Here is a 26,179-nt window from a genome sequence, read left to right as displayed (position 1 = left end):
CCCCAAATGGCCACTACGGCCGGCGCGCTGCGCCGATCTGAAGCCAGGAGCCAGGTGCTTCCTCCTGGTCTCCCAGGCAGGTGCAGGGCCCAAGCACTTGGGCCATCCTCCACTGCCTTCCCGGGCCACAGCAGAGAGCTGGACTGGAAGAGGAGCAACGGGGACAGAATCCGGGGACAGCGCCCCAACCAGGACTAGAACCCGGCACCACAGGCAGAGGATTAGCCTAGTGAGCCGTGGCGCTGGCCAACACTTGACTTTTAGCCTTAGAGTGTCATCTTTATGATGGTATACAATTTAGAAATTATTTCTAAAGGATCACAAATATTTCTGAAAGCAGAAAAGAAAATAATAAACCTCCTTTCACAAGGACAAGGTGTGCAGTGTGCTGATGACAGGCTGGCGCTACATGGCATCACGGTGGGAAAGACATCCTAAAGTCCGGATTTCCTTACTGCCCCCACCCCTGCACCCACTCCCTTCCCTGTGGCTTGCATTTAGAGAATGGTTATCAAAAAAACTCCATCTGCCCAGAACATGACAGGTGACCCTCCTTAAGGGCCATTTCCCACTCTAACAAACTGAACTAGCAACTTACTGGACTTTAGATCCATTGTTATGCACAATGATCACTGCACACTTCAAGCTGGCACTATGCTAGGCACTTTTAGGTGCAGACTGCCTCTGGGACAAAAACAAATCAAAAGCAGCACAGCAAAAAGTAATTTTGCTGAATCCAATGCAATGCCACCTGGACAGTTTTTGTTTTGTTGTTTTTGTTATTATTTTCTGCTTCGATGCCTTTTTAAAATTAGTGTCTTTGAACTCAATAATGGTGTGTCCATAATAAAAATTTTCTCAAAATGTACCAATGATTTATAGAGTTTGCAAAAAATTCTGAAAGAGGGGCTGACGTTGTGGTATACTGGGTAAAGCCGTCGCCTGCAGGGAAGGGAACCCCTATGGGAGCCGGTTCGAGTCCCAGCTGTTCTCTGCTATGGCCTCGGAAAGCAGAAGATGGCCAAAGCCTTGGGGCCTCTGCACCCACATGGAGACCCAGAAGAAGCTCCTGGCTCCTCGCTTCAGATTGGCCCAGCTCCAGCCATTATGGCCATTTTGGGAGTGAACCAGCAGGTGGAAGACCTCACTCTCTGCCTCTGCCTCTCTGTAACTCTGCCTTTCAAATAAATAAACAAATCTTTAAAAAAATATGAAAGAAGTAAAAATGAATCATTTGGAATCAAAGGGATGTAGGTTAGAGTGATTTAATACATTCATTCAACAAATACCTTTTGGCATTATTCTGTTTAGGATTATATATTTTAGAAAATACAAATCTGCCTTCAAGGTACTCCTAACTTTTTAAAAGGAGATGGACAGACAGATAAGCATATGACAGTAACAGCATCCTAAGCTAAAAGCTAGGGAATGCAAAAGAGGAAATACAGCTGGGGGAAGGTGCAAACAAGAATCAGGGAAGATGTTTGAAGATGGATCGAATGTGATCTGGCATAAAACAGGAAGAAGAGCATTCTGCTCAGAGAAAGGAACACGAGCATAAAGATGGAAACGGAAGGACCAAGTAACAGCAGGAACAACCACTGCTCCTACCTCTACTCCTGCTAAGAGTGGCTACTCCCAGTGAGCCAGGCACCAAGTGCTTTACCCATACAACCTCATTCCATCCTTCCATCAACCCAACAAGGTAGGCACTACATTTATCCTGTGTGTGATGGGAAGGGAGGGGAATAATTTCAGAAGAGGAGGCCAAGATCACTTGCTGACATAAAGTGAACTGGGATTTAAATCCAAGCAGACTGACTCTAGAACTGATGTTCTTAACTAGGTATTACTAGTGGTGTCGTAAGGCTCAAAGGAATGCTTGTGAAGATTAGGGGGAAACAGAGTCGGAAATGGAGGTCAAAACAAATTGACAGTCTGAATACTAGGCTAAGAGTTATGACAAATCAGGTATCACTTCCAATCCAGCTTCCTGCCAATGACCACCCTGGAAGGCAGCAGGTAATGGCTCAAGTACTTGGGTCTCTGTCACCCACATGGGAGACCTGGATGGAGTTCCAAGCTCTTGTCTTCGGCCTGGTCTAGCCTCAACTAGTGTGGGCATTTGAGGAGTGAACCAGTAATGGAAGATATAAAGATCTCGATGTCTCTCCCCTCCCCAACCCCCCTCCTTTCTTCTTTCCCTCTCTGTCACTCTGTCTGTTAAATAAAAATAGATAAATAAGCATGGCAATGATCCATACTATAGTCCCATTTAACTCTGCAGTTTAGGTATGCAAAATTTTTGTATCTTGGAGGACAACAGCAGATTTCTGTAGGTCCCAAACACACACGCTTTTTCAGATTCAGTCTCTTTATACAAGAAATCAACTGGGGGGCCGGTGCTGTGGCACAGCAGGTTAAAGCCTCAGCCTGAAGCACCGGCATCCCATAAGGGTGCCTGTTCTAGTCCTGGCTGCTCCTCTTCTGATCCAGCTCTCTGCTATGGCCTGGGAAAGCAGCAGATGGCCCAAGTCCTTGGGCCCCTGCACCCACATGGGAAACCCAGAAGAAGCTCCTGGCTCCTGGCTTCAGATCAGCTCAGCTCCGGCCATTGTGGCCATTTGGGGGTGAACCAGCAGATAAAAGACCTCTCTCTCTCTCTCTCTCTGTATTTCAATTAAATTTTTTAAAATTTCAAAAAAAAAAAATCAATTCGTTTTCTGACATGTGGGCACTAATTGGCTAAACTTTTTCTTTATCCTAATAAACAGAGAAAATCAGAAGTACTTTACTTTTACGTGACATATCAGTAAATTTACCATATTACCATTGTGCCGTATCAACTCTGTGTGCCATAGGCCAAATTCACTCCACTCATTCTTTACACATCATTTATGGCTTTTTTTTTTTTCTTAATGCATTTGACCAGCAAAGTTGCAACACAGTCTGCAATATCTGGAATGTTACAAAAATGTTTTCTGACGCCTGGATGACAGGGATCCAACACATTAACACCCCATATAATGTTATGTTGGTCCACATAATTGATGGGCTCCTGCTGGTACTATCTGAATGGACAGTAGTATATGCCTTAGGATACAAGCCCCAGGAAGATACACGTATGCCGGAGAATGGAAAGAAATTATGAAATTACAGAAGGCTAGCACGATTCAGTTTCTGATGGTCAAAGGTCTACAATATGTTAAAACTGAGGCTCAAGTTGATGCTCCTCGCAACCCACACCACTAAGAAAAGATTCTGACCAGTACGCCCTGCTAGCTTTCAAGGGCAACATAAGCACATTCACAGTGAATTCTACAAAACACTGAAAGATTAAAAAGTCTACAGAAACATTTCTCAAAAAGTGAAGAGGGAATAGCTTCCAACTGATTCTCTGAGGCTAGCTTTACCTGACCCTGCCACCCACACAGATACCTTGATGGAGTTCCTGCCCCCTGGCTCAGCCTAGCCCAGGCACAGCTATTGCGGCCATTTACAGAGTGAACCAATGGATGGACGCTCATTCTCTCTCTCTCTCTCTCTCTCTCTCTCTTATTCCCTCTCTGTCACTCTTTCAAATATATAAATAAATCTTTTTTAAAAATACAGTAAAGCCAGACAAAGGCATTACCAAAAAAAAAAAAAAAAACTACAAATGAATTCCCTCAAGAATATAGGTGTAAAATATCTGAACAAAATTTTAGCAAATCAGGTCCAACAACACAGAAAAAAAGATAATACATTATGACCAAGTGGAGCTTGTCACAGAAATGTTTCACATTCAAAAAGCTATCAATGTTATGTTACTGATGAAAATACTCTTTTTAGTTTTTATTTGTTGAAGTTTTTATTTAGTGAAGCATTGATCTTTTGACTATACTGTAAACTGAAAATGTTACCAAAGAAACAAAAACATTTTTAAAAACGACTGTATCTTTGTTATGTATCTTAAAGCCAGGCAGTGTGTGTAATATCTCCCGATTATTTAATTTTTCTCAAGTTCCCTTTGCCATTCAAAGTTTTTTGTGGTTCTATAAATTTTCAGTAGTGATATTAGTAGACTTTTCTAGTTCTGTAAAAATATCACTTGGATTTTGGTAGGAACTGCATTGAGTCTGTAAATTGCTTTGGGTAGTATGCACATTTTAAAGTTATTCATTCTTCCCATTCATAAATATGAAAGCTATCAGTGTAATCTGATACAAGACAGACTTTAAAAAGAAAATCACACAATAGATTCAAAGCATTTGACAGAATACAACTTTTATTCCTCATTACCAAACCTCTCATCAAACTAGAAATAGAAGGGAGTTTTCTCAACCTTTTATAAAAGCACCCACATAAACCATACATTAAACGTCACACTTGTACTTACAGGTGAAAGACTAACTGTTCTCTCTGCTAAAAGCAGCAGCAAGAGCGGTACAAGAATATACACTCTTGCCACTTCACTTCATTCTTTCACACTATTTTGTTAGCATACGATTCCACATTTGCAGTTATATGCCTTCATCCTTTAGACCATATCGTTAAATTGTCTTCTGGCTTCCACTGTGTCTATCAGACCTAGTATATGTGTTTCTGATAGTTTATGTTCACATAGTCTAATTTCTCCAGGTATCTGGTTACTATTCACTACACGTTCTGTTTTCAAAATCTTTGTTGTAGGCATTGTTTGAATCTTATGAACTGTCTTCTTCCAAAAAAAAAGATATTTATTTGTTCCTACCAGGATCTCCGGCACACTAAGCACGGTGGAATCATCTTGCTCCAGGTTTAAGGATCACTGTGATTCAAAATTGAGCTGCAGCCTTCGTAAGAACCAGTTCACCCACTTCTCTTTAGATTTGTCTATTCTGGACATGTTGTGTAAATAAAATTATAAAAATTTGGACTTTTATATCTGGCTTTTTTCACTTAGCATTATGTTTTTCAGATTCACCCATGCTGTACCATCTTTTATTACTTGGTTCCTTTTCGTTGCTTAGTAATATTCCATGAATAGACACATCACATTTTACTTGTCCAGTCATCAGATGAGGGATACCTGGGTGGTTTCCACTTCTTGGGTGCTTTGAATAATGCTGCTGTGAACATGCACATATGTTTGTGTGTGTGGACATGACAAGCATGAGAATGCACGTTTTCATTTCTTTGGGATACAGACTTAGGAGCAGGACTGCTGGCCTACAAGGCAACTCTGTGCCTGAGTTTTTGAGAAGCTTCCAATCTATCCCCAAAGCCACTGCACAATCTTACAGCTGCACCGGCAGTGGATGAGGCTTCCAATCTCTTTACATCCTCACCAAATTTCTTCCTATCTGTATTTCTTATTTTAGCCATCCTAGTGGGTATGAAGTGTTATCTCCTTGTAGTTTTCTTTGGCATTCCCCTGATGACTGACGTTACACATCTTTTTATGTGCTAATTAATTAGTCAGTTGTACAATTTTGTAGAAATGCCTATCAAATCTTTTCCCCATGTTTTTAAATTGGGTTGTCTTTTTATTGTCAAATTTTAAGTTACTTATATATTCTGGATACCAGTCCCTTACCATGTATATAAAGTATAAATATTTTCTCCCATTCTGTGGGTTGTCTTTTCACTCTTGATGTCCTTTGAAGCACAAAAACTTTTAATTTTGATGAAGTCACTTTATTCACGTTTTCTTTTTTCACTGTGCTTTTGGTGTCAAATCTGAAACACCAAATACAAAAATCACAAAGATTTACACCCATGTTTTCTTCTAAGAGTCTTACAGGTTTAGGTGTTAAATCCAGGACTTTGATCCATGTTTATATATGTCCTGAGATAGGCATTCAACTCCATATTCTTTTGTACATGGATATACAGCTGTCCAAGAACCATGTTGAAAAGGCTATTCCTACTTATTCCTACTTATTCCTACTTATTCCTCTTAGCACCACACTTAATAATGGATTGGCCAAGTATTTTCAATTCTATTTTTTTACCTACATGTCTATCCTTAAACCAGAACCACAAGCCGGTGCCGCGGCTCACTAGGTTAATCCTCCGCCTTGCGGCGCCGGCACACCGGGTTCTAGTCCCGGTCGGGGCACCGGATTCTGTCCCGGTTGCCCCTCTTCCAGGCCAGCTCTCTGCTGTGGCCAGGGAGTGCAGTGGAGGATGGCCCAAGTCCTTGGGCCCTGCACCCCATGGGAGACCAGGAGAAGTACCTGGCTCCTGCCATCGGATCAGCATGGTGCGCCGGCTGCAGTGCGGCCGCAGCAGCCATTGGAGGGTGAACCAACGGCAAAGGAAGACCTTTCTCTCTGTCTCTCTCTCTCACTGTCCACTCTGCCTGTCAAAAAAAAAAAAAAAAAAAAAAAACACACACACACCAGAACCACAGTCTTGTTTATTGTAACTTAGCAAGTTTGGAAGTGTGAGTCCTCCAATTTTGTTCTTTTTCTAGATTACTCCAGCTATTCTCTGTTCCTTGCATCTCCATATGAATTTTAGGATCATCTTATAAATTTTTGTACAAAAAAAAAAAAATAAGCTGGATTTCCATAGAGATTGTGCTGAATCTGTGTATCAATTTGGGGAGTACAGCCATCTTAAAAAATTTGTCTTTCAATCCAGGAACATTAATTTAGGTCTTCTTTAATTTGTTTCTATGTTATTTTGTAGTTTTCAGTGTTTAGGCTTTTCTTAATTTCATATTCAGACTGTCCACTGCTAGTGTTCAGAATATAATCGATTTCTGTTTATTGATCTTGAATCTTGAAACCTCACTGGACTATTCTATTTTTTTTTTTTTTTTGGTGGATTCCTCAGGTTTCTCTAAATAGAACATTATATTATATGCAAAAAGCTATTTTATTCTTCCTTTGCAATCTAGATGCCATTTTATTTCTTGTCCTTGTTATCTTGAGTAATGATGGGCTGCATTATTTTAGTTCAGTATGTTCCTTCCTTCTCCACATTTGTATTAATCAAATCAAATGTGAAGTATTGTCAGTCCACAATTAAAGAATACTAACAAACTAAATAAAGGATGTCTAGAGGAAGCTTCTGGGATAGGCATACATCAAAATGCCACAGAGAAAAGGCTAAGGGAACTGAAGATATTTTATATGAAGTATATTAGACTTAAAAGGTGAAAAAGATGCAGATTGCTAACTTAACTGCTATTCTGGTTCAGCTAAAGGAAGACTCATAGAACTTAGACTAACTGGGAGGCATTACAGGAAAGTAAACTTTAGGTTAATATTTAAGAAAAAAATTTTAAAGCAGTTCAACAATGGCACATACTACTTTACGAAATAATGAAGTTTCCATTTTAGGCAGAAGTTTCCATCCTATCACAACTGTTGGGGATGGTATTATTTCTTTGGGAGGCTCCCAAAGCCTGGAGTAGATGATTTGCTAAAGTTTTTACATTTTCTCTGACAGTCAAGAACCCTGGATTTGAAGTAGCATTCAGAAATAACACAAAACACTTTACATGCCTATAAATACATATTAAAATCTTTCATTTCTGGAAAAATGTTTACAAAGCAACGTTCTTAAATGCTGTCCTAGCAGAGATCCTCTGAGACTGCCATTTGAAAATGTCTTCCCGATCAGTCACATATCTGGCAGCTTCCTTTAGAAACCTCTGGGGAAAGGTTTGCTTGTCTAAACTCTCTTGTGCACTTAGTTTAAAATATTAAAGTAATCCATTTTCAAGAGTTCCTCAGCTCTTACCAAAAAGCTTTTTTAAAAGAAATAATTGAGAACCAGAACTCACCAGAAGAAATCTTACCAGCACCTTTACAGTCAACAGAAAATGCAGATGTGACTCCGTTGGCTGACCCCAGTTCACACATGGAAATCTGATAAGGGGGCCTCAGCTTGATTTCCGTCTGCATGTCAGACAGATTTATTTTAGTTGAAAGAGACCTGGGACTATTATATCGCTGCTTGGTCCTCTGAATGAAGTTATCTATGTGAAATAAAAAAATAAATGTCCTTGCAGTCATTTGTTAATTAAATCATTTGAGAGTGTGATGTTTATGGACAGTAAATTTTATAGATCAAACAGTTCATTTTATTACTCAAAACTGCTCAATTTGTCATGGAATATTCTAATATTATGTTTAATGGTTAATGTATCATGGAGTCATCAGTTTCACACTCTAGAAACTAGTAATTGTAAAAAAATAAAGAATTTAACACTACCTGAACATATTATATCTACTTCAAGGAATTATAGAAACAAAAGCCGCTTCAACTTTCTACCAAAGTCTTAAGTTTTACAGGGATTCTCATCTCATGATGAGATATTAAATCTATCAGATTTACTAGTTTTAATTACATAAGAACATACACTCTAAGTTACAAGTTTCTATAACTGCGCTGGGGACACTGGCATCCCATGTCAGCGTGCCAGTTCAAGTCCCAACTACTGCTGCTACCAATCCACACAATTAGGATATATGTTTTAAAAACTAATTTTAATGAAAACAATAAAAGACATTTTCTAGATCTCTTTCAAGTGTCATTTTGTTTTTACTATTCACAAGTTGGTTTCACTTTTTTTTTTTCTTCTACATCAGGAGTTGAGCAAACTACTACCCACAGGCCAAGCCTAGCCTGCTGTTTTTGTGAATAAAGTTGTACTAGAACACATAATTACACTCATTCATTTATGTAGAGCTGATGGCTGTTTTCAACAACAGCAAGTGCTTGCTGACCCCTGTTCTACATAAAGCAGACTATAAAAGATTACCATATACACACAAAACTCTGAATTTCTGGTTCATAAATTTCTCACTCAGAAACTGTGCCCTCTGGGACTAATTCTTCGGGCCAACAATCACAATCCCCTTCACAGATCTTTTTTTTCTAATAGACATCTAAGTAAAGTAAGAAGTTGCCAAAATTTAAAGGTCATTTGCCAAATATTATATCAAAAGCAAGGTAATAGAAGTTTCCCCCTTGCCTCCTAGTATTAGATGAAGACGTGCTTATGACTGGATGGAGACAGGACAATGGAAAGGAAAAAAAAAATCAGGCCCTTACCAAATTCAATGAAACAGTACGGTCTGACAGCAGTATTTGTCTTCATCATATTATAGGTAGTAATGAACTCCTTCTGAAGCTCATCCAGGAAAGAGAAGGCGAGAACATTTGGGTAATTTTCAGTGCACAACATCATGTAGCTCACTCCCAGAGAACTAATAAAACTACAGTGTAAAAAACATCGGTTTTAAAATTTCAAATTAAATCAAGGTAATTCATTGTTTCACAAGACTGGTTCCATATACCATCAACTGGCAATCAAGATTTTAACATTTATTATATATCCCAGAAAAAAATTAAAGGAAACAAAATATAATACTATTATAAGTTGTAGTTTTCAAACAGCAGGAAAAAAAGATGGAATATACTCCTAACGCTTTAGACACTTGTCACTTGGGTTAGAAAGCAGGAGAAAGGTTATACAAATATAGGGTGGGTGTCAGGGTGCAGTTAAGCTGCCGCTGAGGATGCTGGCATCCCATGTCAGAGTGCCAGTTCAAGTCCCAGCTACTGCTGCTACCAATCCGGCTTCCTGCTAACATGCCTGGGAAAGCAGTGGATGATGTCCCAAGTACTTGGGTCCCTGCCACCTTGTGGGTGACTGTGATGGAGTTATGGCTCCTGGATTTGGTCTGCCCCAGCACTGGATGTTGCAGGCATTTGGGAGTAAATCAGTGGAGGGAAGTTCTCTCTTTCTCTACCTTTCGAATTAATTAATTAATTTTAAAAACAGTCCTAAACATTAAAAAAGAAAAAATTAATCATGTTTTAGTGGGAAAAAACTAAATACCTTTCTAGAACAGCCTTCCCTCTATAATAAATAAGCAAAGCATGGAACACAAATTAACCCCGTGTAATAAAATCACCTCAACTTCCTTTTACAGTGGTATCCACCTAGTTGACTCAGATCACAGGAACTAAACCATGCGTACAGACTGTAACTACCCACTCCTGTGCCAGGCCCTGCTAATCCATCACAGTAATATTAACTCTAAATCCTGATCTACACTAGACCCCACACTCCTCTTTCTCTAATATTGTAGAAGCAGAATTGAGTACTTTTAATTTAATTGTTGGAATAAATATGTTCATGATTCAAATTTAAAATAAACCAAAAATGAAGGGTACCCTGTCCTTAAAGTGTACCATCCCCACCCCTGCCCAGAGACACTCAGTTCTCTCTCCTTCCCTCAGACAAATCATAATACTAATTTCTTATGTATCCTTCCAGTGAGAGTCTATGCACATGCAAACAAATAAGTATATAAGCTTCTAAGTAGATGCCTTTGTGTGTGTGAATCCTTTTAAAAAGACCACTCCAGGGCTGCCAAATGATACGGGGATGGCATCTACGAGTATTAATCTTTTTCTTTTTTTGAGAGACAAGACAGCTCCCATCCACTGGTTTGCTCCCTAAACACCTGCAACAGATGGGGCTGGGCCAGAATGAAGCTGGAAGCCAGGAACTCCATCCAGATCTCCCATGTGGGTGGCAGGGAAGCAACCACTTGAGTTGCCCCAAGGGTGGAAGTAGGAATGGACTGGGCTTTGAATCCAGGCACTCTGATAAGGAATGCGGGTGTCCCAAGTGGCATCTTAGCGCTAGGACAAATGCCTTCCCTTAATCACCTGTTATTAATGGTGTGAAATATATTAGTGGTAAAACTGCTGATTTTAGGCTTCTGGAATTTCTGTCCAAAGTTCTACCAAATACACAGTTATTTGGTGCAATGTCTTTCAAAGTACAGGTTATCATCTATCAGTAGTTCTTAAAATCAGTTTAATGAGTTACAGCATTTTCCATATTAACAACAGTGAACCTCAGGCACCCACCTACATGATAGTTTATCCCAGATGGTTTATCTTGCTTGTGCTAAATTTAACAAGAGGATTGTATGCAAAATAAAGGAAACCTTATGTTTTTAAAAGATTGTATGTTAGCATTTTTCAGAGTCTTTAATTTATTATAATTGCATGATATACTCTCTGTAAAGGTTCTACAGTGGTCTACAATATTATGGCTTCTCACAGTGAATTTAGCCTTATAATGTTTTCTATTAAATACAAAGCCAGTTTTCTAAAAAGTACATACAGTTTAGTGGATTTATGTTTGTAATTTTAAAAATCTTGCTTTTGGAGGGCTGGCATTGTGGTACAGTGGTTTAAGTGCCACTTGGCAATGCTGGCAACCCATATGAGGGGTGGAGTCCCAGCTGCTACACTTCCAGTCCAGCTCCCTGCTAATGCACCTGGGAAAGCAGCAGAAGATGGTCCAAGTGCTTGGGTTCCTGCCACCCATGTGGGAGACCCAAATGGAGTTCAGGCTCCTGGCTTCAGCCAGGCCCAACCCCAACCATTGTGGCCATTTGAAGAGTAAACCAGCAGATGGACAATCTCTCACTCTCTCTCTCTCTCTCTCTCTCTCTTTCAAATAAATAAATCTTTTAAAAAAAATCCTGCTTTTTCAACTACCCCTGGGACAGACTGAGAGATGCCCACAGTTTCACAGAGGACCACCTTTCCAATAGTCTAAAGTCACCGCGAGCTCGCTGGTTACGCATAGCTTAGTTGTGTCAGCAGGTTCACTTAGCTTACATTTTATAGACAATCTGGCAGTTGTCCTTTTGCCTTAAGGAGGAAGAACAACTGCAGGAACAGGAACAATAGCACGTACTATTTACTGCCCACTCAGTATGAGTCAGACCTAATTTAAGTACTTTAGATATTTTATTTCATTTCACTCAATAAAGGGGTGCTACTACCCTGTCTTCTGCAAATGAAAGAACAGAGGCTCAGAGAGGCTTAGTAACTTACTCAAGGCCACATACCACTAAGAAACAGAGCTGGGATGAACTTAGCTCTAACTCCCAAGCCTGTATTCTTGCTGATATACAACAACAGCTTCCACACTGTATAAGCCAATTATGTCCTAATCCACCAACTGTTCTTCAATTTCCCCAGCCACAAATCAATCTCTCACTTTCTACCTCTCTCTGCCTGAATTAATAATGAAACTTGAGGATTCTAGAACACATATCACAGGCATGTTCTGGAAGCCCTGCCAACTTTTCCACTTGATCTTGTACAACTCCACTCCCTCCTGCATTCCTGCCACACTAACCTTGTTTCAGCTCCTCTGGGATGCCAACCAACTCCCAACCTGAGACACTTCAAAAGGCTGTCTTCTCCACTTACAGTGCTGCCAATCCTGCCTCCACCACGTTCCAATTCTGAACTGGTTAACTCCTACTCATCTCAGTCCTCGGACTTAAAATCCCTCCCAGAGCACACAGTCTAAACTCTCCCACTCCCATGGCTATCCCGCAGCAGATGTCATTTTCCTTCATGAACATTTGTAATTATGCATTTGTGCTTATTTGCTGAAATGTCTCTCTCACTAATAAATATGCTCCGTGAGCAGGGGTGATTTCAGCGTTTTTCACCGCTACATTCTTAGCATCTACAATAGCGTACACAATAAGTGCCCAATAGTCAGTGAATAAACGAGTGTGAAGATGGCATCATTCAGTTACTTGTTTATACATTAATTTTTGAATATTATCAATGCACAGAGTATTGTACACTCCAGGGGCATCTATGCAAAACAGAAGCTCAATAAATACTTGAATAATGACAGAAAAGAATAGAACTTCACCTACTTTTCTAGTTACTTCTCTCTAGAAGGCTTTAGAGTACAGATCAGTAAGTCTTTGCCATGCTCCTGCTTTAAAGTGAGGGATGTTCCCACAGCCACATAGGACCGTTCACCTCTGCAGGAGGTTATATGGTTCTTTTTTTTTTTTTTTTTTGACAGGCAGAGTTAGACAGTGAGAGAGTGAGAGTGAGAGAGAGAAAGGTCTTCCTTCCATTGGTTCACCCCCAAAGTGGCCACTATGGCCAGCGTTGCGCCTATCCGAAGCCAGGAGCCAGGTGCTTCCTCCTGGTCTCCCATGCAGGTGCAGGGCCCAAGGACCTGGGCCATCCTCCACTGCCCTCCCGGGCCACAGCAGAGAGCTGGCCTGGAAGAGGGGCAACTGGGACAGAATACGAGTGCCGGCGCCACAGGTGGAGAATTAGCCTAGTGAGCCGCGGCGCCAGCCATGGCTATATGGTTCTAATGGACATGTCTTCCCTTTCACTTCTGGACTTTGTTGCCAAAAATTTTGTTACACTGTGGTTCCCCTCCCTGGCAGGTGTACTATGATCTTCTTTAGGCCTCTCCAGGATCATGTGTTTCCTGAACAGGTAAGGCTGCAGAAGTTCAAGCTCCACATAAAGAGAAGAGTTTACTCCTTCTAATCACTTTCTTTTTTTTTTTTTTTTTAGATTTATTTATTTATTTGAAAGGCAGAGTTACAGAAAGAGAGGCAGAGAAATCTCCCATCCTCTGGTCCACTCCGCAAATGGCCACAACGGCCAGAACTGAGCCAGTCCAAAGCCAGGAGCCAGGAGCTTCCTCTGGTTCTCCCACATGAGTACAGGGGCCCAAGTACTTGGGCCATTTTCTGCTGCCTTCCCAGGGGCATTAGCAGGGAGCTGTATTGGAAGTGGAGCAGCCAACTCAAACCGGTGCCTCTATGGGATGCTGGTGCCACAGGTGGCAGCCCTACCTGCTATGCCATAGTGCTGGTCCCTAATCACTTTCTTAAAAAGCTAATTCCATCATATATCTAAGCCATACAACAAATGACTCCTGAAGACTAACAAAATAAATACATGGTTTTAGACATTAAGCTTTTTCTGGAATTTAATTTTATTTACAGACTGTTAAGAGAACTTTTACATATCACCAATTAAACACTGGCCTTTTGAGGACAATTTTGGCCTGCTGCATCAGACTAATGCTTAGCAAAATTCCCCTCAGTTGACAATAAAACACCTGGAGAATGTCAACGTTTGCTCATCTGTGCTTGGATGTCAAAGGAAAGTTCTCTGTCTGCCAGGAACTTGCAGTAGTTACTGGGGATGTACTTCAAGCAATGATACAAAACAAGATAATTATCCACAACTGCATTTTGTAGCATGCTAAATGACAAGATATATAGCAAACTATTTATAAATGAATCGAACAGTAATTAACACCTGAATGACATATAGCATAATCTTCACTCTGCAATTGTACCAGCAGACTTAGAAAATGTGCTTATCCTCTGTAGCCACATTTGCAAAGCAAACAGCTTGCCTGTGTACAGAAATGTTCTCCAGTAGCACACACCATCCATACTCTATTGTTAAAATTGCTAAGTATAAGAAACATCATTTTTGAATTAGAAACCCCCCCACTGAATTTCACTAAAATAAACAATTTAAAATTAAATATAAAAGGTGAGCAACTCTACAGATTTTATTATCACCAAAAACAAGGATATGAAACTAAAAGATAAGGTTTTTATGGTGCAAAAAATATTTGAAATCCATAATTTCAAGGGATTTCAAGAAGTTCGTGGAAAATTATATATTATGAAAAAACTATAAATGGATTTTACAATTTTTGCATTAAAATCAACACTTTCTAACTCCATTTTCCCCAAATTTTTGGAAATATGTCTAATAGGAAAATAAGACTTTGTCACTGGAGCAGGTGTTGTGGCACAGCAGGTTAAACCACCACTTGGGATGCCCATGTCCAGTATCACAGTGCTAGTGCACATCTAGGCTTCTCTGCTGCTGATCCAGCTTTCTGCTAATGCATCCTAGGAGGGAGCAGGTGATGGCTCAAATGCTTGGGTCTCTGCCACCCACGTGGGAGACCTGGATGGAGTTCCTGGCTCCTGGCTTCCACCTAACCTAGCCCTGACTGTTTAATGCATTTGGGGAGTGACCCAGCAGACTTCTATATCTCTGTCTCCCCATCTACCTTTTTGCTTTCTTTCCATATCTCTGTCTCTCTGCCTTTCAAGATGAAAAAAATAAATATTTTTCAAATAAGACTTCCACATCAGTAAGGAAATAAAACCATAAAGAGAACTCAGCAACACTGAGTGTCCACCATATGTAGCATTCTACTGGGAACTCCACATTTTCTTTTTTTCTTTTTTTTATTTGACAGGCAGAGTTATACAGTTAGGGTTAGAGAAAGGTCTCCCTTCCATTGGTTCACCCTCAAATGGCCGTTATGGCCGGCACGCTGCGCCGATCCAAAGCCAAGAGCCAGGTGCTTCCTCCTGGTCTCCCACACGAGTGCAGGCACCCAAGCACTTGGGCCATCTTCCACTGCCCTCTTGGGCCCCAGCAGAGAGCTGGAAGATGAATAACCAGGACTAGAACCCGGCGCCCATATGGGATACCGGTGTCACGGGTGGAGGATTAACCAAGTGAGCCACGGTGCCGGCCCTTCCACATTTTCTAATACCTTTCTCACTTATAGGGCCAACTTTCAATTACTCCCTGAAACAGAAGAGCAAAATCATGAATAGATTATCTCACAAACAGAAGATCAATGAAAGCCACTAATTTAACTTCACTAAACAAGAAGATATGTATTAATATGCAATATATCAGGCAATGGCAGCTTGTAATAGTAAACCAAGGGGCCGGCACTGTGGCGTAGTGGGTAAAGCCACCGCCTGCAGTGCCGGCATCCCATATGGGTGCTGGTTCAAGTCCTGCCTCCTCCACCTCTGATCCAGCCCTCTACTATGGCCTGGGAAAGCAGTGGAAGATGGCCCAATTCCTTGGGCCCCTGCATCCACGGGAGACCCCAAGAATCTCCTGGCTTCAGATCGGCACAGCTCTGGTCATTGCGGCCATCTGGGGAGTGAATCAGTGGACTGAAAACCTCTCTCTCTCTCTCTTCTCTGCTTCTCTGTAACTCTGCCTTTCAAACAAATAAATAAATCTTTAAAATGAACAAACAAACAAAAAACAGACCATTCAAAGTCTGTCTTTGACATTCTTCATTTTCTTTGCTGCAGAATTAATCTGGACTTTTATATTCCAGAGAATAAAGATCCTAACTTTTTCAGATAACCAATCACAGATAATTCCTAATTTAGCTATTATTTGTAGTCCCAAAGTTTATTACATCCAGTTCTCATTTTTCCCAGAGAAACTGTATTGCAACAATCATTAGTTTGCTAGGTCAGTTTATAAGAGCCTATGTAACCTATTTGGTGCTGAACAGCTATCCATTTGGCCATTATCAACTCTAGAAGAGTGCTGTGCTGCTAGGAATGAGACAACCAGGAAAGCTGGAAACACAGGCTATCTCCTTTGCCCAGGTGTTTGCTAATATCAGTGGGTGGCACTCCCCTGCCACACTGTCACCACCAAACATCTAGTCTCCAACAAGACAATGCTGCCCGTCAATTTCAGCTTCACACATGTTCTGTTCATTACTTCACAATCCAAGGGGGATGGATATCTTACTTACTGCTCTTCCCTACTTCATCTCTCTCTCAATAAGAAGTGGAGAGAATGAGGAATGCATCCAGTCGAGAAAAGGGTAAAGGATAAAGGGGGGCAGTTCCCACCTTTACTGGAGAACAGTAAGAATCCTGACTCCGCAGACTGGGGTTCAAACATATCATTTCTTAGCTTTGCAATCTCCAAGGAGCTTCTTTACATCCCTAGGCCTCATCTACCTCACCTATAAAATGAAGATGCTGGTACAATCATGGCTGTCTGCCCAGCATCCTTTTCCCCTTCCCGTTGAGAAACTGCCTCCACACCCCACTACCCACTCTGCATGGCTTTGGTAAAGCTGCCCATCAAGTAGTGGGCATGTGACCCAGACCTGAACAATTAAAAGTACCTCACATCCTCTGATCTCAAAGACTAGTCTAGAAATGGCCACAGCACAAGCAAGTCAATTCATGTCCTTTCTCAAGACATGGAGGGCGGGGGTTGCCCAGCTGGGCAGGAGTGAGCCTGGGGCGACCTGAGCGACCTGTGCGGTGGTTTCCAGCATGTGGAGAATACCTGTCTGCAAAAGGCCAGGTCTGCAGAATTGAAACAGCCCTGACAACACCTGAGAACCCAGCCCCCCCCCCACCGCCCATCCTTCATAACACATTTTTTTTTTTTTAAGATTGATTTATTTGAAAGGCAGAGGTGCACAACAGAGAGAGAGGGAGAGACACACAGAGACCGATCTTCCATTCGCTGATTTACTCCCCAAAAGGCTGCAACGGCCAGGGCTAAGCCAGGCCAAAGCTAGGAGCCTGGAACTCCATCCAGCTCTCCCTGAGGGTGGCTGCTTTCCCAGGTACATTAGCAGGGAGCTGGAGAAGTGGAGCAGCCAGAATATGAACGGATGCTCATAAGGGATGCCAGCATCGCATGCAGCAGCTTAACCCACTATGCCACAACACTGGCTCCCACAGTACACTTTTTCCCCTTGAACTAGTATGAGTTGTGTGTCTGCCTCCAGCAAAGGCAAACAGCTATATCTATTAGTCATTCACTGATACAGCTGGTGCAAAGCTAATGTTAATATAGGTAAACTGGCTCCAATTGCAGGTACTCAATAATTGAGTTATTGCTAAAGTTGTTACTCCTATAATCAGAAAATGTCACCTAAGAGTGAAAAGAAAGCACTAGAGACTAAAACCAAAAGGTAAGTAGGTCTAACATCACATTCCTAGCTGGAAGTAGCAGTATGAAGGCAAATATGGAAGAAGTGAACCCTCAGGCACAAAGAGGAGCTAGGAGGCTCATAGCCATTATGACTCCGATGAATTTACGGTGAAAGAACTCAAATCCACCACAGGGTACAACTGATCTCACAAAAGATATTTGTCTTTCCATAAGATCAGTGTCTCAATGTTTAAGGAAATCTCAAAATGTACAATTATGATCTTTACAACCCAAAGCCAATCACAAAGTTTTAAGATCTCATATGACACAATTTAATTTTCATATGGTTCATAACTATTGCTTTAGTCATTATTTTGTAAGTAGTCATATAAGTTTAGTCATTTAAACATTTATTAGTTTTAGGATAGTATTGTCCAACTTATGAAATAGATTAAATTTTTAGATATGTAGAGGAAAACTGTAATATCACTCTGGGATGTGAAAAGAAAACACAAAACTAGATACCCCCACATTCCACCCCACCCTGCCCAATCAACAAGGTTCCCCCAAAGCTGAAATCTCTTGGAGAAAATGCAGACTTCACTACACAGCACTCTGAACACGGCCAGATTCCCAGACAACCCTCCCCGATTTAGCAGCTATGACAGATGTGTGGCTCTGTGCTGCTCCAAGCCTTGTTCCGCACAAAGTGCTCCACCAGTTGAACTCCAGCGCTCAGCTGCTACAATCAAAGGAAATTCATGGCTCTCCCAACACACGGGGAGAAAATGAAAGGAATCTACTCTGTGTTAAATGTTACTCTACTAATTCTTTCTCCAAACTCTGGTCTTCCCCTGCTTATTCAAGTAGAATCTACTGTGAAGCCTCACCCGATTTACATGTAAGTATATGCCTCCTTTGCTTACTCAGTTTCTATACAGATTTGAAGACCACAATGCCAAGCAGTGAGGAATCAAAAAATAGTATAAGCCAAGGCAGGACAATTTCCTCAGTGAGTAGCAACTCAGTTACAGAGAGTAGATAGGGAAATTAAAAATAGGAGTTTTTTTAAATAATGAAAAACGCAGTGAAACAAGTTCTGCAGGTAATCTGTGAAGAGAGTGAGACCACTACAGAAATGAAAGAGCAGTAAAGAGACGAAGGTGATCTGAAGGCAGCACGCATAAGCCAGGCTTGAAGGAATAGAGAAGCATGGAAGCAGCGAGGAGAGGAGGCGGGCAGCCAGGTGACAGTTCTAGGCTGTGCCTCGACCTTGCTACTGCAGATCTGCGAGTTTCTTCGGCAAACTCTCGGTGGTGGAAGAGTTCTCACATCGGAATTTGTGAGTAACATACCTGATTTCCCAACTATATATGTTTCAATCTAAAGTCATCATCATAAACTACAAAAACCTCAACAAACTAGAAACCAACAAGACCTTTTATGAACGATAAAAGAAGATACATAAAGTCCAGGTCTTTGCCACAAACAAGAACTAAAAATCTGTTTTCCAACCTTTTTAATGCTTGGCCACAAAAAATAATATGCTTACAGGTTTTTCTATACCTGGTTCCAAGAATCATGAAATCTACTCATTGCTCTGGATATAATCTGAATTGTATTCACTGATCAGGCCAGATTAGTTCTCTACTGATTTGTCCCACTCCTAAACTCTCTCTTAACCTGATTCTGGCATCGTGTCATTTCAGTACACACTGAGGAATACAAGAAAATCATAAAAGTTCTTCAGTAGCTGCTGGAAAATGCCATCTAAATGCTGTCCCTCTTTCTACACACCAAGTCTCAGTCACATGAAAACCAATGTTTTTATCCAATGGACACCGAATCCTGTAACTGATCCCACTGACTGTCCCATGACGGTGGCCCCTAGGAAGCTGAGGGCAATCTCTGCAGCCCGTTTCTAACAAATGATTGGACTATGTAGTTTCTAACAAATGACTGGACTGTGTAGTTTGCATCACCAGACAAAAATATCACTGCAGTTTATTATTCTCCTGATTTTTCCTTCACCTGATTTCTCTTCCTTATCCTCTTGAATTATCTTTTCTGTAAATTGCCTTGAATCCTTTGTGTGCAGTAAGATAGGGCATAAACAAATAATACAAAATCTGAAATTCATAATTAAATAGAATGGGTAATATTAAAATTTTACCAATTTTTATCCTACTTTTAAGAAAATAAAGCAGAGAAATGAAAAACATTTTCTTAAAAGTTACTTTGGGGCCGACGCTGTGGTGCAGCAGGTTAAAGCCCTGGCCTGAAGCACTGGCATCCCATATGGGCATCGGTTCAAGACCCGGCTGCTCCTCTTCCGATCCAGCTCTCTGCTATGGCCTGGGAAAGCAGCAGAAGATGGCCTAAGTCCTTGGGCCCCTGAACCCTCATGGAAGACCCGGAAGAAGCCCCTGGCTCCTGGCTCCTAGCTTCAGATCGGTGAAGCTCCGGCCATTGGGCCATCTGGGGAGTGAATCAGCAGATGGAAGACCTCTCTCTCTGTTTCTACCTCTCTAACTCTTTCAAATAAATAAATCTTAAAAAAAAAAAAAAAGTGCCGGCGCCGCGGCTCACTAGGCTAATCCTCCGCCTAGCGGCGCTGGCACACCGGGTTCTAGTCCCGGTCGGGGCGCCAGATTCTGTCCCGGTTGCCCCTCTTCCAGGCCAGCTCTCTGCTGTGGCCAGGGAGTGCAGTGGAGGATGGCCCAGGTGCTTGGGCCCTGTACCCCATGGGAGACCAGGAAAAGCACCTGGCTCCTGGCTCCTGCCATCGGATCAGCGCGGTGCGCCGGCCGCAGCGCGCCGGCCGTGGCGGCCATTGGAGGGTGAACCAACGGCAAAAGGAAGACCTTTCTCTCTGTCTCTCTCTCTCGCTGTCCACTGCCTGTCAAAAAAAAAAAAAAAAAAAAAAAAAAAAAAAAAAAGTTGCTTTATTTATTCTAAAGTCCAGGATAACTACCAGTATTAATATGCATTCAAGCCAATTTCCTATAATTTTGACAGCTGTCTACACCTCTATATAGTAACAACCAAAACTCAGGATAATGACGCAAGATGCTAAAAGAGCCTGACTGGGGATGGCGTTGTGGTACAGTGAGTTAACCTGCTGCCTGTGATGCCAGCATCCCATATGAGTGCCAGTTGAAATCCTGGCCACCTCACTTCTGATCCAGCTCCTTGCTTATGGGCCTGGAGCCCCACCACCCATGTGGGAGACCTGGATGAAGCTCCTGGCTTTGGCCTGGCCAGCCATCTGAGGAGTAAGCCAAAGGAAGGAAGCTCTCTCTCTCTCTGCCTCTAACTTTGCCTTTCAGATAAACAAATAAATCTTTAAAAAATAAAATAAAAGCTGACTTTTAAGTTATGTAAATGTTTCAAGTTTTTTCTCTAAAAATTCAGAGGCTAAGACATTATTTCAGATATATTTTAATCACTATCATCAATAAAATATTTTCTAGGGCCGGCACTGTGGCGTAGCAGGTAAACCATATGGGTTTGCATTCAGGTTGCTCCACTTCCAATCCAGCTCTCCGTTATGGCCTGGAAAAGCAGTAGAAGATGGCCCAAGTCCTTGGGCCCCTGCACCCATGTGGGAGACCCGGAAGAAGCTCCTGGCTCCTGGCTTTGGATTGGCCTAGGTCCTGCTGTTGCGGCCAATTGAGAAGTGAACCAGTGGATAGAAGACCTCTCTTTCTCTCTCTCTGCCTTTCAAATAAATCTTAAAAAAAAAAAAAAAAAAAAAAAAAAACTATAAAAACATATATAAAAAACACACTTTCTAGTTAAACCCTAAGAAAATCCAATTAAATACAACATCTCTTCTTACCACCACCCTGGTGTGAACTTAGTAACTGTGGACATTCTCTAAGGGTCTTTCTGGGCCTTTCTCTAAACTCTTCTACTCTCAGAATTTCAACCACATCAATGTGAATGATTCCAAAATCCCTATCCAATCTCCTTGGACTGCCTTCTCATAACCTCAACTGAAACAATCAAATGGAGCTTCCCTCTCTCCTGCCTCACCCTCATCAGCAATCCCTGCCAAAAGCCTCATTTCTGACAGTGACACCACCACTGCCTGGTGCCGAGGCCTGGGTCATCCTTGCCCCTTCTTTCCCTTCACCGCTGGTATTCCAGCTTAACAGGTTCAGCCATTTCTTCTTTTGGAGTGTCTTTCTGTTTGGCATTTTCTTTTTCATCTGCACTTTCATTGTCCTACTTCTTGCCCTAACACTCATAAAAAGCTGACTCTGCATTATCTCTACCTTCCGTATCGCTCTGTTTCACTGCCTCAGAACTGCTGTAGATCAAGTATCTTCCCTCACACATGCAGCAACAGCTGCCTCCAACTTGTTGTATCACAGCAACATCCCTCAATCTGGACTTTCAGGGCAACCCAGGATCTGGCCCCACATTATCACATGTCTCCTAAGTCACCACCCACTACACCAAGCCAAGCAGGTTAGCACCTGTTATGCTGTCACATTCTCTACTTATTGTACCTCTCCTCCCTTATATCTACGATGCTTTCATCCCTGCCTTAGATAAGTCTTACTAATTCTTCTTTTTTATAAATCTTTTAATTCCATTTCCCATAAACTCTTTTAGAAAAGGATTTACTTATTTATTTGAAAGTCAGAGTTCAGAGAGAAGGACAGACACAGAGAGAGATCTTCCATCCACTGGTTCACTCCCCAGATGGCTGCAACAGTAGGGCTGGACCAGGCCAAAGCCAGGAGCCTGGAGCTTTTTCCAGGTCTTCCACAATGGGTGGCAGAGGCCCAAGCACTTGGGCCATCTTCTGCTGCTTTCCCAGGTGCATTAGCAGGGAACTGGATCAGAAGTGGAGCTGCCAGGACACAAACCAGCACTGATGTGGGATGCTGGAGTCGCAGGTGGCAGCTTTATTCACCACGCCAAAATGCCAGCCCCCAAATCTTACTAATTCTTCAGAACATGGATCATTCATCTCAATAACAAAAGTCTCTGCTTATTATATCTCATATGGACCTTGTTCCTATCTGACTTCTTTCTGTATTCATAATCATTATCAAAATGCTCAAATAATAAGTATTCCTTTATTGTCTCATGTGCATGCTTTCCAAGGTAGTCCCATCCATTCCCATGGTGTTAATTACAAACTATAAGCTGACCCCTAAGTCTAAATCTCGATACTTACCTTCTTCACTAAACTTCATTTCACACTTTCAGTTGCTATACCTGACAGTGCCCCATGGATGTCTAAATAGGTACCTCAGGGGCTGGTGTTGTGGTGTAGTGGGTAAAGCTGCCGCCTGCAGTGCCAGCATCCCATATGGGTGCTGGTTTGAGTTCTGGCTGCTCCACTTCTGATCTAACTCTCTGCTATGGCCTGGGAAGGCAGTAGAAGATGGCCCAAGTCCTTGGGCCCCTGCACCCACATAGGAGACCTGGAAGAAGCTCTTGGCTTCTGATGGACACAGCTGCAGCCGATGTGGCCATCTGGGGAGAGAACCAGTGAATGTAAGATCCCCCCCCTCCCCCGCCTCTGTGTAACTTTCTGTCTCTCAAATAAATAAGCAAACAAACAAGCATCCCAGATTTAACACCTCCAAACCTAACTGTGGATCTTATCAATGAAACACACGTAACCTCTCCAGTCTGGCTCATTTCAGCACCACCCACTTCTTCAGGCCCAAAATCCACAGGTAATTCCTGATTCTTTTTGCCTCACATCTCACTTTAATCCATTAGGAAGATTTGTTGATGCTAACCTCTACATATAGCCCAAATCCAACCACGTCTTTTCATTGTCATCCTAGTCCACGTTACAATCATCATCTATACCTGCACTTCTCTGAGGGTATCCTAAATGATCTCTCTGCTCCACTCTTTCTCCTTTACAGAACATTCTTCACAGAGCTGCCAGGATGCTTTACTCATAGCCAAAATCAGATTATATCACTTCCCAACCTAAAACCTCCCAATGGCTTCCTACTGCATTAGATTCAGCAGACTAATAAACTCCAAATTCAACATGGCCTAGAAGGCCCAAGGTAACCTGCCCCATCCTTACCTTGCCTACCTCAGCTTCTCCCACTCTATTAATTGTGCACAACGCTTTGGTATCACTGGTTTGCTTGCCATCTCTTGTTGGTATGGAAGGGCCTTGTTCTTTACCTACAGCACCCTTCATATAATTACCTCCCTTCTCATCACTTAGGTCTTTGCCCAAACTCACCTTTTCACAGAGGTCCTGGAGCATCACAGATAAAGTCACTCTTTATCCCATCACCCAGCCTTATTTTCTTTTTATACAATGTGGAGACGAGTGCTATCCCTTCCCACTAGAATATAAGCTTAGTTGGTTCTTTTAGGGCAGGTATCAGATAAATGTTCCTTGTTTCCCACTGAGTTTGCCTACAATAATCCTGGGCATGTAAGGAAACCAATAAATACTTAGTGATCAACTTACAAGAAGGAATATCTGTGGTGTACAAAACCACACATTTTTCTAAAGTCAGATATAAATGCACAGAAACTGCAAAAGTGTTGATGAAACCGCAAAAGCTGATGACATGAACACTGCTATTTAGCATCAGTTCAGAACATGATTCTTGACTCAAACAAGTTTTACTAAACTAACCACTGATTTTTTTTTTTTTAGTGCAATCACTTCAGCATCATTAAAGTAACAAACACTAGGCCAAATGACTCTAATGAAACAAACTGAAGTCTTACTTAATGTTATAATGTCCAGTTTTCAGTGTACATCTATCAGGAAGTTGAGCAAGTTTCCTTGAGAGCATTTTAAAATACTTTCTGCACTCCTGCATTCCGGTGCTTTGTTCATAATCAGTAGAAGCAGAAAGTGGCAGTCCATCTCTGACGCGAATGACTGAGGCAGATAAAATCAAAGACATTTCAACAGACAGAGAAGACCTAAAACGAAATGAACATTCGATTAGATTAAAAATTAAACTGAAGTGGATAGGCATATGCAAAAATGTTCGCCTTACTAGTAACCAAAGAATACTAATTAAAACAATAACATACCATGCTTCACTTAAAAAATCAGCTTTTTAGAAAAATAACACCTGCTCTGTCTGGCATTCTCCCAAGTACAAGTGAAAGTAAAAACTGGAATAAACACCATTCTCAAATCAATTTTGCAATGTCTGCCAGAATTTAAAAACATGTATACTCTTTGACCTCAATATAATCCTATCCTGAGGAACATAGTCAGAGAACCAGACAAAATTTTAAACAACAAGACATTTTTTCACTTGAATGACTGAAAATAACCTAAAGATCCTACAAGAGGGTGATGTTTAAGTAAATTACCATATGCTCACATGACAGAATAAATGCAGCAACTCTAAGTTACATTTGTGAAAAAAGTTTGTTGCAAAGTGTTTATATTGTAAGTGGAAAAAAAGATAAAAACTGCATATATTTTCCCAGAGAGAAAGAAAAAGAAAAGGGGGGGGGGGTGCTTAGTACAGCAGTTCAGTTCTTGCTTGGGACTCTAACATCCCATATCCTAGTGCCAGGTTCAAATCCTGGCTCCTACACTTCCTCTCCAGTTTCCTGCTACTGCTCATGCTAGGAAGTGCTAGGGTCCCTGCCACCCACATCAGTTACAGACCCAAAATGAGTTCCAGGTTCCTGGCTTCAGCCTGCCCAGCCCTGGCTGTTGAAGGCATTTGGGCAGTGAACCAGCAGATGAAAGATCTCTGTCCCTCTCTCTCTCACTCTCTTTCAAATAAATGAAAATAAATAAGTAAAAAAAAGTTAAAAGATTTATTTATGTATTTATTTGAGAGACACAGTTACAGAGATGGAGAAACAAAGATCTTCCATCTCTGGTTCACTCCCCAGATGGCCTCAATGACCAAAGCTGGGCCAATCAGGAGGCAGGAACCGAGAGCTTCTTCTGGGTCTCCTATGAGGGTGCTGGGGCCTCAGCACTTGGGCCGCCTTCCATTGTTTCCCAGGCCATTAGCAGAGAGCTGGATTAGAAGTGTAGCAGGGGGACTCGAACTGGCACTCTTATGGGATGCTAGCACCACAGGCAGAAGCTTAACCTACTATGCCACAATGCCAGCCCCATAAGCAAAAATTTTTAAAAGGAAAGGAGAGGGGCCAGCGCTGTGTCGTAGCAGGTAAAGCCGCCACCTGCAGTGCCAGCATCCCATGTGGGCACCAGTTGGAGTCCCAGCTGCTCCACTTCCGATCCAGCTCTCCACTATGGCCTGGGAAAGCAGTAGAAGATGGCCCAAGTCCTTGGGCCTCTGCACCCATATGGGAGACCCGGAAGAAGCTCCTGGCTCCTGGCTTCAGATTGGCGCAGCTCCAGCCATTGCAGCCATCTGGGGAGTGAACCAGTGGATGGAAGACCTCTCTCTCTCTGTCTCTCCTCTGTGTAACTCTTTCAAGTAAATAAATAAATCTTTAAAAATAAATTAAAAAGGGAAGGAGAATTGGAGAAATAAATACATAAAAGATATCAAAATCTGGATGTCTCTATCTAGGAAACAGTACAATGAGTGATTATTTTACAATTTCCTAAATGTTCAAAATATTCATAATGGGTATCTATTACTTTGTAATTAGAAAGTAATTATATTTAAAG

At 41.7% G+C, this 26,179-nt stretch overlaps 1 protein-coding gene across 8 annotated transcripts in view; it reads right to left on the bottom strand.

The window, feature by feature from the left end:
• The window catches only part of SEC22A (SEC22 homolog A, vesicle trafficking protein), a 59,514-nt gene that overhangs the window by 26,471 nt on the left and 6,864 nt on the right, over nucleotides 1-26,179 (bottom strand). For 4 of the 8 annotated variants that reach the window (XM_089331811.1, XM_089331812.1, XM_089331813.1 and 1 more), the window contains exons 2-5: nucleotides 24,286-24,486; nucleotides 22,819-23,046; nucleotides 9,034-9,197; nucleotides 7,760-7,954 (exon numbers count right to left, since the gene is read on the bottom strand). In XM_089331811.1, the coding sequence (XP_089187937.1) occupies nucleotides 7,760-7,954; nucleotides 9,034-9,197; nucleotides 22,819-23,046; nucleotides 24,286-24,467 (769 nt within the window). In that variant the 5' untranslated portion in view covers nucleotides 24,468-24,486. The remainder of the gene's footprint in view (nucleotides 1-7,759; nucleotides 7,955-9,033; nucleotides 9,198-22,818; nucleotides 23,047-24,285; nucleotides 24,487-26,179) is intronic. The other 4 variants (XM_070072209.2, XM_002716617.6, XM_017347052.4 and 1 more) reach the window with 1 other exon arrangement.

This window comes from Oryctolagus cuniculus, chromosome 4 (assembly GCF_051225735.1).
Source record: "Oryctolagus cuniculus isolate XC-2025 breed Fujian yellow rabbit chromosome 4, ASM5122573v1, whole genome shotgun sequence".
Classification (NCBI taxonomy): Eukaryota; Metazoa; Chordata; class Mammalia; order Lagomorpha; family Leporidae; genus Oryctolagus; species Oryctolagus cuniculus.
Note: the sequence above shows the minus strand (reverse complement) of the source record. Positions and strands in the feature narration are given on the sequence as shown.